Below are 19,158 nucleotides of genomic sequence, written 5' to 3' on the forward strand. Positions count from 1 at the left end.
AGAGTTGAAATCACTCCGAGACGAGAAGAGAGAGCGGGGGATGGATGGTGCTTAGCTAAAAACTTTAGGGCGAATCAATCTTGCAGAGAAAGGGGGGGAGTACGTAAGAAAGAGGGAAGAAGAAGAAAGAGAAGGGGGGGGAATAAAGAGAAGGGGGGGGAATGCTTGTAGAGGGAGAGAGGGATTATTCACCGTTTCAAATGAATAAATCCGTATTGTGTGAATCTGGCACACACAGAGAGAGAGGGAGCGAGGGAGGAAAAGAGAGAGCATCAAGTTGAAAAAGACCTAAAGATCGAAGAGATCCACAAAAAAATAGAGGGAAAGAATTCTCAACTGCCAAGAAAAGGGGAAGAACAAGAACTGAATAAAAAAAGGTGTTTTCATGATCTCTAAAATCTCTCTGCATTGGACTTGGAATAAGCTTCTCTGCAGTTACAACCACCCGATACCAACCAACTAAAGAAGACTTCGCTTTAACATAAACTTTGGAACAGCGAACAGCCCTGAACATACGATAACAGAACATGAAAGAGAAACGAACGAACATGGCATTGGAATAGAGAGAAACTCAGAGTGAGCACAGGTGCAGAAGAGAAGAGAAGAGACGAGATGAGAGAATCGAGTGAAGAGAAAAAAGAGAGAGAAGGAACATTTCAGAGGTTATAGTATTTCTGGGTCACCCCCCCCCCCCCCCCCCCCCCCCCCTCCCGCCCCCCCCCCCCGATGAGAGGACAACATCTGCCAGGTGAGTTATGTTGTTAAGCACAGCCAGGTGGGGACAGTTTTGCAAATAACTACATAGCAGAATGATGTAAAAATACGATATGTCACGTTTTAGTTTTGATAGTTGTAACTATATGAGGGCGCTGTCAGTGTACATGTGGTCCATGTAGTAAGACACTGTTCTGTCAACCACTAAAGAACCTACCGTTTCATGAGGATATCGATGATATAGGACCTACTGGTTTATGAACGACAGTTTTTGGATGTATGGTCAATAGTAGCCTACTCCCCGGACGCATTTTCTGAACGCGTGTGAACCTGAATCATCGCAATACCTCTCAACACTTCAGAGCTGTAAGGATGTTACGACACTTTTGGGGTTGTGTGGTTTTTCGGGATCCTTCAGGGGTGCAGTGATGGGTGAGCTCGGCTGCCCCAGTGCATCGTGGGGGAGAGAGGGTGTGAAGGCGCTCGTGCTCTGTTCGCTCCTAGTAGTCGGTGAGTGAGGTTATTTTTCTTCAAAAGATCTATTGTATTGATATACGTTTTTCATGAGTATATATATACCAACAATTTATCTTCTACCCTTTTCACGTGTTTAAAATAGCTGATATGTGATCTACAGTAGGTGTAGGCCTAACAATTTATGTGAAATTGATGTGAAATATACCAAAGAGAAAGAGATACAAACCAATCAATATTTCCCTCTCCTTTTCCGTCGATCTCTTTATCTCATCCACCAGTACACACATCCCATGCCCAGCCTCCCCTCCCTCTCTCCCTCCTGGCCAAAATCATGGTCCCCCCTCCCTGGCATGCTCTGCCCCTGTCGCAGGCTGATCTTGGCCCACTGTTCTCCAACTCCAGCCCCTTCGCCTTCACCCAGTCCCTGCTCATGGTGCCTCCGGCTGGGGCAGTCTCCAAAGCGGGGGTTCGGGCTTCATTCGGGCCTTACTCTGTCAGCCAGGTAAATCAATTGGGAGCAGAATGCTGTAGATCTCCACTTATACATTTGGAGAATTAGTTCCATAGATTTTATATTATTCCTGTGTGTCCTAAGAAGTCGCAAGATAATATGTCACGCAGAGATCTTCCTCTAGCCCTCTCTCTATCAGTGTAACCCTCTCTCTCTCTCTCCTTCTCTCACTCCTCAGCTGGTCTCTGGGCCCATCCTCCCCCTCTCCCCTCCTCTGTCTGCATCTCTCCTCTCTAAACACGTGGAGAGAGAGGGAGATGAAGGAGGAAAGGAGAGGTACAGGGTGCGGGTGTTGTTCCATGTACGAGGGGACACCAGCAGAGGGAGCTGTATCGCCCTCCACGCCTTCAAAGAGACCGAGGAGCAGAAGGCTTCCTGTATCACACAGGTGTGTTCGTGCCACACACTATATTTAGCCACCATCACCTGTGACCATTCAAAAGACTGAAGCCGGACTAAAGGTTTTCTTTGGAACTCTAGTGGGACTCTGAATGATGGATATGTTGTATTGTGTGTTTGTTACACTGGCCAATACACTGAAATGTTCTGTTCTATATAAAGTATGACACTTGTTCTATATAAAGTATGATACTTGTTCTATATAAAGTATGACTGCTGTTCTATATAAAGTATGACACCTGTTCTATTTAAAGTATGACACTTTTTCGATATAAAGTACGACACTTGTTCTATATAAAGTATGATAATGTTCTATATAAAGTATGACACCTGTTCGATATAAAGTATGACGCCAAATGCTCACCAATCACTCTCTTCATCCATTCCTCCTCTCTCCTTCCCAGCCTCCACTGGGTCTATGTGTGGTGACCCTGGCCCTACCGAAGGACTGGTTTGAGGCGGACCAGACCAGCCAGCCCTACCTCAGCCCCAACCAGCATGCCCGGCAGACACACCACACCCGTAATCGGGGACGACGGCACGAGGGTGGTGTCGTTGGTGGAACCGGTGGCGTCCCCTTCCCAGGCGCTCTCCGATACAGCCCCGCCCACGCCGGCGACCGCATCCAGCTGTACTACTCATTGTTCGGCACAGCGTCCAACCGCAAACTAGCACCCCCTAGGTGTGTGCAAGACAAATTACCACCGTCTCAGAGAGAGTTGTTTTATATAGGAGCTGTGACTCTGAGGGAGTACAATAAGCGGAAAGAAGCCAACGGGACCAAAGAGAAAATAGGCTGTTGCAATGGACAGGAAGAGGAGGAGCTATGGTTGGATTCCAACGTGCTGATTCGCTATCGCAGGGGACCGGTCCGAGCGGGACAGCCAATAGGGGTTTCTGTGAACCTGAGGCCCAATTTCAGTGCAGAGTTTGTTGTTATCCGGTAAGTCTTTGTTACGTGATGCTCTGTGATGTAAGGGATAGTCCAGCAAATTGAAATGGGACACCTGATGACCACCTAAACACATATAGGAACATAGAAGTGTGCAGGTTCTTCTCTTTTACTGATAAATACTGTATTCATATTTCGATATCAAACCATGGCTCTCATTGCCAGTGTATCTGTCTAGTATGAATAGTATGTATACAGTATGTAGTACATGTACGTTGGGGACGGCAGGTAGCCTAGCGGTTAGAGAGGAGAGCCAGCAACCAGAGAGTTGCCACTTCGATTCCTGGGTCCGATGGGAAAAATATGTCAGGAAGTGAGCTGGCAACTGGAGGGTTGCTGGTATCAAATCCTAGATGCCATTGTCTGAAGTTGTGCCCTTTAGCAAGGCACGTAACTCCCCCCACAACAACAGCTCGACGGGAGCCTAGTGTGACAGCCCCCCGCTCCTCTCCAGAACCTGTGTATGTGTCTTTCAGAGGGGTTGGGTTAAAAGTGGAAGTCAAATTTCATTTGAACAATAAAGTGGTCTTAATTTCCATTTGAGTAATTTCCCAGACGCTCGTATTCAGGGCGACAAACAGTAAGTCACACTATATCTGTATGTATCTATTCCAGACTGAAGGTGAAGAAAGGCCTTTTGTCTCTGGTTGCCCAGCGCTCTCTGAACTCTGACCTCTGGGTTGTGAACCTGGAGAGAACCCAGGGCTCCAAACATGATGTCATCTCCATCATCTGCCACAAACTGGCCAGACACATGGACAGCGACGGGTATTACTTCATCATATATATTACTGTACAATAGAGGAACGTATTCAATTTAACCGATTTGTGACATGTCAGTTACATTTATGACAATATACATTATTCATATTGCATGCAAGTGATACCACATATGTGGGAGAATATTACTCTATTAAATATTCCAACATATGTGATTTATTTCCATGAAACTCTTTTTTCTTACCATCTCCACCTCTTCTCCCTACTCTCTCTCTCCTCCCCCCTCCTCACCCCTTTTCCCACCCTCTTTCTTCTGTCGCCGTCCTACCCCCTCCTCTCCCTCAGTCCCGCTGCTCTGCAGCAGGTTGCCTGTCTGTCAGTGGACGGCTTGCGACGGAGTTTCGGGGTTGCCATGACGGTATCGGCCAGCTGGCGGGTAGAGTACTCAGGCCGTAAAAACCCTCCGCCACCACACGGCGGAGTAGTGAGCAGCTTCTCCTTCACTGACAGAGAGATAGTGGGCATCTCTCCCATAACTGAAGTAGGTAGAACTTTATTCAAACAGGGCCAGTTTCCCGGGACACAGAATCTCCATTGGACATGCCTCTTAGTCCAAAACTCTTAGCCAGAAAAAAAATAAAAAAGTTCAGAACTCTTAGTCGGGGAAATTGGTTTCTTCTTGTTACATAGTCTGTATGTATGTACTATGCAGTAGACGAATGGATAATGTGATAGCTACAGCACATATCCATACATCTACGGATCTCTTAGTGTTGCGGTGGACTGTTTCTGCCTTAAAAAAAGCTCATTATGCTTATTCCTAAATAAGGCCAAAAAACTGAACTTGTTGTCATCAACACACAGAGTGGCATGATCATCAACACGGCCATCTTGACCAGCGAACCCGTGTCACTTCCTGTCATTGTGCTGGCAGTGGGGCATGATGGGAAGGTGTCGGATATCACCGCGGCGGTGAAGTGCCAGTCGTCCAACGATGATATCGTCAAGGTAAGCAGACACGACTCTACGTACTGTATACACACACGCACAGGGCTCCTGTCCAATTCCGTTGTTTTCTGTGGGTTTTTTACGCTGATATGAACTTTTTTAGTACATAATGTCTCCGCCATCGTTTCCTATGACCGAAAACAGCTTCTGTACATCAGAACAGCAATCACTAACCTCGATTTGGATGACAATTTCTACTTCAACGAGTTGGCACCTCTGGACGTCGGCACCTCTGGACGTCGGCACCTCTGGGCGCTGGCACCTCTGGACGAGCCCTAATCCCTGGGACGCGAAAGAGGAAGCGACGGCGCAAGAGAGGCAAACGAGTACATCACTGGGGAACGAGCTCCCTGCCATCCAGAACCTCTATACCAGGCGGTGTCAGAGGAAGGGCCCAAAAATGGTCAAAGACTCCAGCCACCCAAGTCATAGACTGTTCTCTCTGCTACCGCATGGCAAGCGGTACCGATGCACCAAGTCTGGAACCAACAGGACCCWTAACAGCTTCTACCCCCAACCCATAAGACTGCTAAATAGTTAACCAAATATCTATCCGGACTATCTGCATTGACCCCCCTTTCGACTCATCACATATGCTGCTACTACTGCTTATTATCTATCTTGTTGCCTAGTCACTTTACCCCTACCTATATGTACACATCTACCTCAATTACACGCACCCCTGCACATCGACTGGGTACTGGTACCCTTAGTATTTAGCCAAGTTATCGTTACTCGCTGTGTATTTATTCCTCTTGTTATTATTTTTATATTTGTCTCTCTGCATTGTTGGGAAGGGCCCGTATGTAAGCATTTCACTGTTAGTCCACACCTGTTGTTTTACTAAGCATGTGACAAATACAATKACATTTGTTTAGATTGATTTGACACACAATCCTCCACTCCCTTTATCACCCTCTGACTTTATTCAACAGGTGTCAAGCGATTGCTCCACCCTCTTCGTCGACGGAAGTGAATCAGGGGTGGGCAGCACCTGTGTAGGGGTGGAGTTTCTCCTGGGCACGCTCAGTGGGTCCCTGTGTCTGTCCGTGTGGGCTCCTGTCGTCCCGCTGCGCGTCTCACTGTCCGACAACGAGCTGAGCGCCATTGAGGGTTGGAACCACTACACGGAGAATGGGTGAGTCCCTGTGCACGTGTGTGCGTGTGTGTGTTTAGAGAAAGATGAAGACATGCTGAGCAGGAATTAGATAAAGCAGGATTATACAATGTCATTAACATCAAGATTCCTAAATCAGTTGATAGAACGATGGGGATTGGAACAGTTGGAACTCCCATTTTTATGYATTTTTATTTAACCTTTATTTATCTAGGCAAGTCRGTTAAGAACAAATTCTTATTTACAATGATGSCCTGGCAATATGGTCTCCWTTTAGCATAATCTCCTTTCCTAATCCATTTTTTTCTGTCTCAAGACAGAGCAGGAGGTTGAAACACCAAACCAGGAATGTCCAGTGGTGGAAAAAGTACTCAATTGTCATACTTGGGTAAAAGTAAAGATACCTTAATAGAAAATGACTCAAGTAAAAGTCACYCAGTAAAATACTAGAGTAAAAGTCAAAGTATTTATATTTAAATGTACTAAGTATCAAAAGTTAAAGTACAAATAATTATATTAAGAAAACCAGACAGCACAATTAAAAAAAATGTTTACGCATAGCCAGGGTCACACTCCAACACTCAGACATCATTTAAAAACAAAGCATTTGGGAAGTGTGCGAATTGTACAATTATCTGTCCTGCCAAGCATTCAAAGTGTAACGAGTACTTTTGGGTGTCAGGGAAAATGTATGGAGTAAAAAGCACATTMTTTTCTTTAGGAATGTAGTGAAGTAAAAGTTGTCAAAAATATAAATAGTAAAGTAAAGTACAGMTACCCCCAAAWACAACATAAGTAGTACTTTACACCACTGGCAATGTCTGGTAGAACAGTGAAGGGTTGTGTTCCACTTGGCACACTATTCCCTATATAGTGCACTACTTTTTACCTTAGCCATATGAACCCTTGTCAAAAGTAGTGCACTATATAGGGAATAAGGTGTGATTTGCTCTACTGCCAAAAAGCTTAATTCACCATACAAACACTTCAGGCAAACAGCTGGTAGAAGAGACTACTAATTCCCTAACCCAGAGCTTTAAAATAGACTCTGCATTATCCACCTCTAATTCCTAGATGGCACCTGCTMAACAATTCAAACACTAACATTATGACTTGCTGTCACATCTCAACCAGGGGTCAAATGGGGTCAATTCTATTTCAATTCGAGTCAATTCAGAAAGTACACCAAMATTCCAATTGTCTTCATGCTTTTCATGAGGAAAAATTGGAATTTGATTGGAGTTTGGTTTACTTTTTGAATTGACTGGAATTGAAATGGAATTTACCCCAACCTTCAACATATTTAAGCTTATGTCTCCATTTTTGGTTTTGCCCAGCTTCTATGCCACATCCAGATTTGTGTAATATCTCTCTCTCCTCCTCATCCATCCATCCTTCTCTCTCCCTTTCTTTCCCTGCTCCCCAGCTGTTCTCCAGTGTACCAGAGGTCCACAGTTCAGGTTCTGACCCAGTTCAGTGCTCAGGGGGGCCAGGGTCAGCTGACCTACCTGCTGGGCTCCTCTGATTGGTTTGTGGATGCCACAGAGATGGTCCGTAATTGGCTGAGGGTAGTGAATCCTCACGTGGCGGTCCTCGACAAGCAGAGCAATCTGATTGGTCTACACCCGGGGAAAACTTCAGTTCATGTGAGTATCATGTGATACAAACAAGTAATATGATGTTGTATTTTGAATAGCATGGTGCATTTTAGTTGATGGATGGTCATTACAAATGATGAAATCTCCATTTGGTCAGATCTCAAATATATTTATTACCTATGGAAAGTAAACTTGAACAAGATACAAACAGCAAGTACCTTTATTGACACCCCTCTCTTGTCTCTCAGGTCATATCAAGCCAATGGGATGGTGTGCTGGGTAGCTGTGATGTCATCGTGACCTCTGAACCCGTGACCCCAGGTGACCTCTCAGTGCAGGTTGTGGGAGGACTCGGTATGTCAATCAATGCAAGCCCTGCCCATCCTGCTGTTGTCACGGCAACAGTGACAGCATATAACATCCTCTACCACCATGGGCAGGTGAGTTCAGTGTTTTTCTTGACCCACTAACTTCACTAAAACGTTTTAGTTTTACATAACAGTAACTTCAGTGGGACATTTTTGCTTCAATGGAAGGACCTTTGTGCTTCAGTATGGTATGACACTGAGCATTTCTCTCTTTCTCCCTCCCCCTTATCTTCATTGTCCTTCTCTCTCTCTCTCCACCAGGAAGCGTCCATCAGTGTCTGGCTCCAGTTCAGTGATGATAGCGCCACGTTGCTCTCCACCTTCAGCCGTGGTACCTTCGCCCTTCGCCTCTCCTCATTGGCAGAGACCGTGGTTGCCGTGATGCCCGGCCCGTTGCTGCGCGTCATCGCCCAGGGCGAAGGGGGCGGGCCTTTACTGAAAGCAGAACTCCTGGTCACCACCTGCAAGCCAATGGCGAACTCCGTTGACRGGGACCTGGCCAATTCGAAAGAAGGAAGCGGGACCAGGAGGCTGGCTAAAGGATCAGGTTGGATCAGGGTGAACCTGGACTCGGAACTTCGTCCAATGGGAAGCGAGGAGGCGGACTTTGAGCTGCTCGACATTTCAGACATGCTGGTTGAGTCATCGGATAGGGACGTTAAGTACAGCAACTTCCTGGACAATGACATCATCATAGGGAACGTCACCACCGTCAAAGGTGACGACTACTATGACAAGGTATGGGATGACATGGGATGATCGCCAGGAACGACCTGGAGAGAGCGGTGTTGACCCCAAATCACGAAGAGAGCGCTGTGTACTTCTCTCCCGGGGTGGAGAGAGAGAGGGAGAAGAAACYGGAGGATACAGAGCTGGGGGTGGGTGTCGGGGCAGTTCTCTCCCTTCTCTGCCTCTCCGTACTCCTCTTCCTGGTGAATTGTCTGCCCTGCGCTTTGAGGGAGAGGAGGATGAGGAGGAAGGACATGAACATGGAGGGGGTGGTGAAGGAAGAGGGGGAGGAAGGAAAAGAGGAGGCAAAGGATGTTGCAGAAAAGATCGACAAAATAACATCGTACCCCAGGGTAATATCACTCCATGAGACTATTCTAGAAGAGAAAGAGGGGCAGCCAGATCAAAGCATTGACCATTAAGGCTGCATCCGAATAGGCACCTTAATCCTTTTAAGAGTTAAGAGCCCTGGTCAAAAGTAGTGCACTATGTAGGGAATAGGGTTCCATAGGGCTCTGGTCAAAAGTAGTGCACTATGTAGGGAATAGGGTGCCATTTTATTCAGGAGAGAAAGGTTGTTGATAAAATCATAATTCTTAGGAAAATTGACAATATATTTTTTGTCACAGTGTCACCAACAATGTATCTTAACGTCTTACAAGGTCATCTTCGTATAGGCTAGTCTTTTTCTCTGTTATTTATTTCTGAATGTTTGTCTATCTACCATCGCACATATACAACATAAGTTAAATATGTGTGCAGAAACAATGCACGTACACGACTGTACACATCTGCCATATTTATTTGATTGGTATTATTTCACATTCATCCATATACAATTGGTTGTCATATCTTTTCCGATTTAGGACTCAATGCAATCCGTATCGCTGAAGTTCACCGCTATATTGCAATTGAATTTTAAAGGCAGCGTTCCCACGTTCGCGGAGACTGAATTCACGATAAATACTGCACATTTCAGCTCAATTGGAAASGACCTTTACATTTCAAGCGCGCTGTAGCGCTGAACTTCGGAGATACGGAATGAATCAAGCCCTTTTAGGCCTATTGACGAAATAGTATAGGGTTGAAAAATCCTGGTAATTTTCCCAAACAATTCGGCCGGGATGACTCCCAGTTGTAGGATGCCGACATGCTTATTCCCTCCTGATTCCAGAGATTCTCCAAATTGTGATTTCTGTAAGAACTGAGAATTTGGGAATTAACACCCCCCTCCCCACTTTTCCCAGGGGSCCAGAGCCCCCATTCTGAACCCACTCTGCAGGCATACTATCAGTGGTGTAAAAAGTACTCAATTGTCATACTTGATTAAAAGTAAAGATACCTTAATAGAAATTGACTCAAGTAAAAAAGTGAAAGTCACCCAGTAAAATACTACTTGAGTAAAAGTATTTGGTTTTAGATATACTTAAGTATTAAAAGTAAATGTAATTGCTAAAATATTCTTACGTTTCAAAAGTAAAAGTATAAATCATTTCAAATTCCTTATATTWAGCGTTGTGTAAATTCAACACAGGGACACTTACTGACTTTATTGTCCCCATGGGGAAATTTTGTTGCAGTGTCATGTACACATTTAAAGTGGCGTTTAAATACAAAACAAAATTGACAACACAAAATTGACAATACATACTTTCATAACAGTTACATACCAATAAAAAAAAAAAGATAAAAAAAAAAAAAAGACTAGGCTGCTGGCCTTACTGAGTCGATAGGAACATTTGCCCGAGCTATTTAGGAGGGATATCACACCTGGCACAAATTATTGTCTAGTTCTGTTTTTCCTGCTGAGGGGGCCCTGCGCCCAGAGGGGAGTAGTTCAAAGTCCGGGTACAGGGGGTGGCTTGGGTCTAAAATGATTTGGAAGTCAATACTAAATGAATCACTCTTTGTCACCAAGCTGGAGAGGTCACAGTCAAACTTAGATGCACTTTCAAACCCTTAATTCTGGGTTACCCAATCTAATTAGTAACTGATCCAAGCACAGGCAGGAACCAAAGATTATATATGACGAAAGAGACAAGATGAACACTTTCAAGACTGTCCCACCAGACGACACATTTCCTTCACATAAGCAAACCATTTATTTATGGCTAGCCAGGGGCACACTCCCAACACTCATATGCCATTTACAAATAAAGCATTTGTGTTTAGTGAATCCGCCAGATCAGAGGCAGTAGAGATGACCAGGGATGTTCTCGTGATAAGTGCTTGAATTTGACCATTTTCCTGTCCTGCTAAACATTCAAAATGTAACGAGTACTTCTGGGTGTCAGGGAAAATGTATGGAGTAAAAAGTACATAATTGTCCTTAGGAATGTAGTGAAGTAAAAGTTGTCAAAAATATAATTAGTAAAGTACAGATACTCAAAAACACTACTTTAGTAAAAATACTACTTAAGTACTTTACACCACTGCAGACTACTTCATTGGTTGCTTGGTGGGAGGCATCAGCATTATTCTTTGAGCCATTGTTTGACCATCAGACTTGCCAGTCTTAACTTTGCATGAGTAAGGCTTTGAACCCCCCTCCATTGTCAGTTTGTATTAAATAGTCTAGGCATATTGCACTAGCGTTTATGATGGGAATGCAGTAGTTTAAACCTCACATTCATGTAGCCTCTAAGATATATAATGGTCAATTTGCCATGGACTTGATGTGACTGACTGCTCGGGGATATAGTTCAAATAATTTTTTCACCACACCAGTCTAGCAAAAGCTCATGTCATAACAGTACATTATCAATATCATAGATCAGGGTTATATWTTTCTTATAAAACTCCCCGAAAATACAATTTTCAATGAATGTTATGCAAATTATATCAATTTCTTGATTGTGTATTAATACAATAATTATCTATCAATCTATCCATCTTAACCAAGAGGGGAAAAAACGGCACATTCGTTTTAGAGATTGTCTACAGATCTAAAACAAGTTAAGTACAGACGCAAAAAAGTGATCACATTATGGAAAAATATATTTATTTTGCACATGCAGATCCTTCTACACATAACACCATCTTAGAAGTGGTAAATACAAAATGGAAGTTAACATGCTAAACAGTTGATAACATAACATTGCAGCCATCACCAGCTTCTGAGCAGTACAACGTTTCTCTGTCAAAATGTGTTGATGTATTAATTCCCTCTTGTAGTGAGTTTGTGTATGGCATCTGCTGAGACGATTTCAAGTAGGCCTCCTTGCTTCAGCTTCAAGGCATGTGTCAAGTATGAGGTATCAGTCATTTGAATCTCAGTTTTACATGTCGGGTGTATTACCAGCGGTCCACAATTTTTTTTTTTTAAATAAAAATTTAAAAAACTCACTCTGTGAGCCTCCGGGATCCGATTTAAAAGACTCTAGGGTACATCTTGGGTCAGTTTGTGTTCACAGGTGTTACCGACCTTCCTGTAGAGATCCTCGTCTTCATCCACTAGTTCCTCAGGGCCGGTACTCGTGCCGGTGAGCACGGGTGTTCTTTGTCCCCACGCTGCTCCTCACCGCACGGTGGAGCTCTGGTCACAACAGAGAAATGAACAATCCAAGAAATGATCAATAACAGGTGTAGGAATTATTCAATAATGAGTTAAAAATAAAAATCTGCACACTGTTTGCCAGTATCACTTGTGTTATCAGCCTTCTGATACATAAACTCAGTAAACACAAATAATGGCAAGCACAGCGTGTAGYTTTTTTCGTTTAAGTCAATAACGAAGAAACAACTGAATGACCTGTTTTCTACAAGCCAGTGGAGGTGCTAGTGTTCTCTCTGTATCTCTCAGATAGTTTTGTAATGAGAAAAGGTGACAAATGGGGAAATTTAAGATCACTACATTTCATAGTCAGTTTAGAGTGGTTAAAACAATGTTTAGCTAAAACATTTTCCCTTTCTGTAATACACATGGTTTCCAGTGTTCTATTTGTGACGCTCAAGGTGCAGGTTGATGGTCACTAGACTTGATACTGAATGTTATGGATTATTCTCCTATCAGTTGATAGTRGTTGACGCCAGACTGGAAGTACAAGGACACACTGATTATTCACTGTTGCATTGTATTGATGACAWCCTGTGAACACTGTGATTCTGTAGCAGCTGACAGTTGCTGCCTTTTTGTTTTGTCTTCCTACAAGCCTCTCGGGCTGGTGTTTACAGAACATTTSGTGCTGTCTGATTAGGATAGAAAGGCCCCGTCTCCAAGAGGTCAGTTAKACATTATCTCTGCTTCTGGGCTGGGTGGTGTCTCTCTGTTTCAACTAGATTTTTTAAATTGACTTCACCAACAATTGGTCTTTTTTTGTTAACCTGGGAAATCCTATTACAATGACTTATTTGTTGAAGTGACATTGTGTCTGAGTGGGAATCAGAAAACAGTGTTACTGACCTTTGACCTTTGGGTTGACGCGCTTCTGCACCTCCCTGTTCTCCTCTCTGGACTCCTTGGCCTCCTCGGAGCCCCACACCTCTAAGGAGCGCGTCTCCACCTGGAAACACACAGTATCATGTTTACTTAGACAACCTAAATACATATTTACCATCAAATACACATTCATCATTAAGAAATGCATGCAACATTTTGAAACTGAACACAGTCAGTTTTCTTCCGATTGCCTAATGAACAAAACCCTGGAACACACCGAGGTAGAGGTAAACAAACCACAGTAGGGGAAAACTGGTACAGTGGCAGTAAGTTCAGGACAAGGTGAGGGAAAGCTAGCCTGGCATTCAAACTGATTGAAACAATATTGGTGAGAGCAGCGTGTTCAGTCTGGTTTTACCAGGCTGAGGGAAAGCAGCCGGTTAGAACCCATGACGGTTGGTTTCGGTTAGCTCGTCCTACCTGCAGCCTGAGGTAGAGTTTGATGTCTCCCCAGTGAGGGTTGTGTGGGTTCTTCCTCAGGACGAACCTCAGCACTGGCTCCCTCTGGTCCAGGTCACAGTCCTTCAGTAGGTAGAGCTGCTGAGCCTCCGTACGGGATATCTGCTTGTGTTTCACCTCGTCGTCTCTGATCGGGGGGGGACATTAACAGAGGGAAGACAAGATAGAATACCTGCTCAGATGCATTTTTGCATCCTCTTACCATTGAAGCACAATGCAAACCAAAGCAAGGTAAAGCACTATATGTAATACTGCAGTGCACTCCGTTTATAGTGAATATGTGGTTCTAGCAATCAACCGGTCATACTGATCTACTTGTCCTGCACATATGTGAACACTATGAGAAGCACACTGTACAACAACATATATATACACTGCTCAAAAAAATAAAGGGAACACTTAAACAACAATGTAACTCCAAGTCAATCACACTTCTGTGAAATCAAACTGTACACTTAGGAAGCAACACTGATTGACAATAAATTTCACATGCTGTTGTGCAAATGGAATAGACAAAAGGTGGAAATTATAGGCAATTAGCAAGACACCCCCAATAAAGGAGTGGTTCTGCAGGTGGTGACCACAGACCACTTCTCAGTTCCTATGCTTTCTCGGCTTGATGTTTTGGTCACTTTTGAATGCTGGCGGTGCTTTCACTCTAGTGGTAGCATGAGACGGAGTCTACAACCCACACAAGTGGCCAGGTAGTGCAGCTCATCCAGGATGGCACATCAATGCGAGCTGTGGCAAGAAGTTTTGCTGTGTCTGTCAGCGTAGTGTCCAGAGCATGGAGGCGCTACCAGGAGACAGGCCAGTACATCAGGAGACGTGGAGGAGGCCGTAGGAGGGCAACAACCCAGCAGCAGGACTGCTACTCCGCCTTTGTGCAGAGGGGAGCACTGTCAGAGCCCTGCAAAATGCCCTCCAGCAGCCACAAATGTGCTGTGTCAGCATATGGTCTCACAGGGGTCTGAGGATCTCATCTCGGTACCTAATGGCAGTCAGGCTACCTCTGGCGAGCACATGGAGGGCTGTGCGGCCCACAAAGAAATGCCACCCCACACCATGATGACCACCGCCAAACCGGTCATGCTGGAGGATGTTGCAGGCAGCAGAACGTTCTCCACGGCGTCTCCAGACTCTGTCACGTCTGTCACATGTGCTCATGTGCTCAGTGTGAACATGCTTTCATCTGTGAAGAGCACAGGGCGCCAGTGGCGAATTTGCCAATCTTGGTGTTCTCTGGCAAACGTCTGCACGGTTTTGGGCTGTAAGCACAACCCCGCACCTGTGGACGTCGGGCCCTCATACCACCCTCATGGAGTCTGTTTCTGACCGTTTGAGCAGACACATGCACATGTGGCCTGCTGGAGGTCATTTTGCACAACAGCATGTGAAATTTATTGTCAATCAGTGTTGCTTCCTAAGTGGACAGTTTGATTTCACAGAAGTGTGATTGACTTGGAGTTACATTGTGTTGTTTAAGTGTTCCCTTTATTTTTTTGAGCAGTGTATATATATATAAAAATAACAATATAGCTATTTGTGTTGGTTGTCATTGACACGAGAAGTAAGACTTTACCTGTAGTTGTCACAGACTGCCAGACGGAAGCCGTTGCTGAGGTAGGAATCCCTAAAAGGGCGTGTCCCAGTCATCACACAGCAGATAGTCTGCCTCCATCACCGGGGCTAGGAGGAGGACAGAGTCAGAGAGATCAGCAGAGCTCAACACTAAGCCTGAATGCCAGTTCGTCTCTGCTCTCCTGAAACCTACTTATGGAATTGTCAGTAGACAATTCCAAGTAGACTGGCACCCAGGCTCAACACTGTCTATAAACTACTAGTACATTTAAAATGATTACATTCTAGTCATTTTAGCACAAACACACTTATCCCAAATCACAGGCAGTGCAGAGAGAGTGATAGGAGGGAGAGGTCAGCCAAGGTGTCTTGTCAGTAAAAACGGATCTACTAGTCATTCAGATAGAGGTTGGTTGTCACTGTGCCATAAATAATGTATTACGAACTTCCTTTATAATCTTCAATACCTGAAACTGACTCCACTCAGCAATTGGAATGTGGTATTACATGAGCCCACAACGCATCTTTCTCTGTTACACCGGATCTGCAGATAAGATTAATTATATTTTCATCATGCAACAAATGTGAATACTTCCCCCTGCCATATTTGATTGACTATTAATGCACATATCTGGTTGATGCACAACTTTCTTTGTCCTTCATCAATGAAGAACCATTCTCCAGAGTCGACTGTCTTGGCGACTTTAGCCGAGGTTCCACCCCCTTCTCCTGCCGATGGTCTATTGGCCGGTCAGGCTTGCCTCGGGCATCAGAGCCCGCTGTCTGTTTCGTTAGATCTTGGCTCTCATCGCGTGGGACAGATCGCAGTTCTTGGCTTTGGACTCCGAATGAGAAGAAGCATTATCCTTCATCGGCGTGGGAGGCTCCAACAGATCCATCGCAAAAAAAGCATGCGCTAACTAACTTAGGCTAGGCTAAACTCCAGCGTCTTGGAAATTACAATTAAGTAAAGTTGTTTACCAGCAAGACAGCGGGCAGAGGGGTACAATTGTTTGTTTTTACTTTTAACCCGTGGGCACAGCTGTCTGCTCGTGTTGTCGGCGGCTGCCATTTGTGGGTTGCACAACCAATTTCCGGGTTTTTATCATGTCAAAATAAAAGCCCTGTTATGAAACTGCTGCTGCTTCTCTATGTGACCGCGACGTGTCGCCGGAGAGCGGACATATACCACCTTCACCCAGCACTAGTAGTTCTTCACAGCTTTATCCTGTTCTTTGTTGACTATGTCCTCATTGCTGGTCCATATCCTGAAAGACACAGTGGCAATGTGCCATATTTGATGTAATGGGCTTGCTGTAGCAATATCTCTGCCTGGTAAAGCGCTAAACATATGGCTCTGACTCTATCTGCAGTGTGACCTGGCTGTTGTGTTGTTGATTTTTTTTTAAATGTTTCACTGTTTTTAACTCGAAACTCATGAATGCGAGACGAATTATTGAAAAGATCAAGTTAAATTAACGGAATGTGTCATCGAATAGACATGACGTTGTGTATGATGTGACGTTTTTAATAATTATTGTAGGTATAATACATACAAATAAAACAAAGTTAAATTGTATTATATTCTACCATGAACAACCATGTTCTCTTTCCTTCCAGAGACTCTTATCAGGTAGTCCACACATAGATAGGCTAATCTGGTAATGGTTCCCACCGAACAACATAAAGTCATTCTCACAGAAACCCAAAGTCGGGGGAACTGCAGTGGGGTGGCCCAAAAAAACAATACATATATAGATTTTTTTTAAGGAACAAAACAGTAAGAGTACAGATTGTTGTATGGGACAATATACAAACGTTTTTGAGAAATCTTTTTTTTTTTAAGTACATTTTATTGAGTAAATGTATTTCATTTGGATAACAGATGAAAATGTAATGAATTGAAGGATATTTGTTGATGTAAAATCTAAATTTACCGATTTTAGGTTGTGTCATGAGATTCGGGGCGGAAAAAAATAGAGTCCCTGCTGAAAAAGTTTGAATATTCACTGCAGTAAGGGTGTCAATACACTATACTTAGCATCTATTTAAAGCCGTGCAGGACAGGAGCTTTAGTCATTACCGATCTTAATCTCATTTTAACAGAGTTGCATTAATCTATTGCTCTTTTTAGGGTACCACGGTGCTGCCAAGACACTGAAATAGAGACTATATTCCCCTGTGTATTAGAAAAACAACAGTCTTAATATGGGATCCCGAATAGAAGACAGTTCAATTCAGTGTTAAATGGAGACTTACTGTAGGCTATATCGGTATTCCATATGCTTGTGGCCCCAATGTCAATAATATCAATGCTTCACGCAGTAACTTTTGAACCCTTGGGATTGACAAATTGGCATTGACCTTACATGCCTCTAAAAAACAAAATGATTTAAAAAATAAGAAATATAAATTTCACATTTAAAAGGAAAATAAGAATCCAGTTTTTTTTTTATAACACCTCAGTTTGAGCTTTATAAGAGTTCTACCTTACATGACAATTTAGCCGTTATGTAATATATTTAGCCTGCCTTGGTTCTTCTTAACATAGCCGTGATGGCTGGTTACATAGGCCTAACCAAGGTCAGCTTCAAAGTAACCTAACCTGTAAAGTAGTTTAGCTGCCTTCCCACACAACCTCATGTCATCTAGGGCCAAAGGGCAAGGACACTCACTACCTTATGCTGTATACTAGTACCACAGGTGGCTGGTGGCACATTAATTGGGGAGGACGGGCTCATGGTCTGGAATGGAATGAATGGTATCAAACACATAGTTTCCATGTGTTTGATACCATTCCATTCACTCCATTCAAGACGTTATTATGAGCCGTCCTCCCCTCACCAGCCTCCTGTAACTAGTGCCCTTCTCTACTACACTTCTATCCTATACTTCTGCCATACAGTACCTACTTGCACTTATAAAAGTCAGGAGCATATTATTTTATCTCGGCATGGTAATAGCATTTGATGATGTTCAGTACTTTGGCGCAGGTTTGAAAACCATGTCATGTATTAATTCTGTAAAGACCTGAGAGCCAGTACAGGTCAGATAAGTCGAGCTCACCTTCAGCAGAGAGGCTGCAGAGCATTACAGCGCTAATGGCTCACGTGTTTAGCCTGACCTCACCACCACAAGCTTTAGTCTCCAGAAGAAGAAGAAGAAGAAGAAGCTGTTGGAAGGATTCTAATACTACCCCCCCCCCCCCCCCCCACCCTCTGTCCATCCCTGAGTGTGCTTACTTACAGCGCCATATGACGATGAGCCTCCGTAAGGGACAGGTCTTTGACAGACGCCCAATTCTACACACGGACTGGTACTGTAGGCCTATAACGAACACAACGTGGCTTTTGAATCTTAGTGACATTGTATTATAAACAGGCTACCTGGGGAGGCAGTTTGCCTAGTGGTTAGAGCATTGGGCCCGTAACCGAAAGGTTGCTAGATCGAATCCCCGAGCTAGCTGACAAGGTAAAAATCTGTCGTGTTGCCCCTGAACAAGGCAGTTAACCCACTGTGCCTAAGCCATCATTGTAAATAAGATTTTGTTCTTAACTGACTTGCCTCGTTAAATAAACCACATATTATTTTATTTTCGTTTATAAAAATTAAACAAGTCCACTGATGTTACCACAGTAAACATCATAAACAGCTATGTCTTTGAAAATGGGCAACAAGTGTAGTACATTTACATTTTGGTAATTTAGCAGACACTCTTATCCAAAGCGACTTACAGTCAGTGCTTTCAACCCAGCTCTAGGCAGAGTCTTGGTGGTTCCAAACTTCTTCCATTTAAGAATGATGGAGGCCACGGTGTTCTCTGGGACCTTCAATGCTTCAGACATTTTTTTTGGTACCCTTCCCCAGATCTGTGCCTCGACACAATCCTGTTTCGGAGCTCAATTTCAAGTCTCATAGCAAAGGGTCTGAATACTTATGTAAATATGGTATTTCTGGTTTTTGTTTTTAATACATTTGCAAAAAAATTGAAAACCCGTTTTTGCTTTGTCATTATGGCGTATTGTGTGATGAGGGAAAAAAGTATGTGGACACCCCTTCAAATGAGTGGATTCGGCTATTTCAGCCA

At 43.8% G+C, this 19,158-nt stretch overlaps 2 protein-coding genes across 2 annotated transcripts; one reads left to right on the plus strand and one right to left on the minus strand.

Annotated features, from left to right (window-relative positions):
* The first annotated feature begins 752 nt into the window (after positions 1-752).
* LOC112068296 (transmembrane protein 132D-like) lies at positions 753-10,259 on the plus strand. The gene is given in 12 exon segments (XM_024135397.2): positions 753-1,224; positions 1,470-1,693; positions 1,881-2,090; positions 2,506-3,044; positions 3,669-3,821; positions 4,119-4,314; positions 4,638-4,781; positions 5,717-5,919; positions 7,325-7,544; positions 7,745-7,936; positions 8,126-8,611; positions 8,614-10,259. Coding segments are annotated over 12 exon segments (3,051 nt in total). The 5' UTR covers positions 753-1,142; the 3' UTR covers positions 9,016-10,259.
* A 1,313-nt stretch (positions 10,260-11,572) lies between these two features.
* LOC112068282 (DNA repair protein complementing XP-A cells homolog) lies at positions 11,573-16,148 on the minus strand. Its single transcript, XM_024135380.2, is given in 6 exon segments — positions 11,573-12,062; positions 12,064-12,128; positions 12,996-13,095; positions 13,452-13,617; positions 15,073-15,134; positions 15,136-16,148. Coding segments are annotated over 6 exon segments (519 nt in total). The 5' UTR covers positions 15,172-16,148; the 3' UTR covers positions 11,573-11,972.
* Between the last annotated feature and the right edge of the window lie 3,010 nt (positions 16,149-19,158).

This window comes from Salvelinus sp. IW2-2015, unplaced genomic scaffold (assembly GCF_002910315.2).
Source record: "Salvelinus sp. IW2-2015 unplaced genomic scaffold, ASM291031v2 Un_scaffold356, whole genome shotgun sequence".
In the NCBI taxonomy this organism is placed as follows: domain Eukaryota; kingdom Metazoa; phylum Chordata; class Actinopteri; order Salmoniformes; family Salmonidae; genus Salvelinus; species Salvelinus sp. IW2-2015.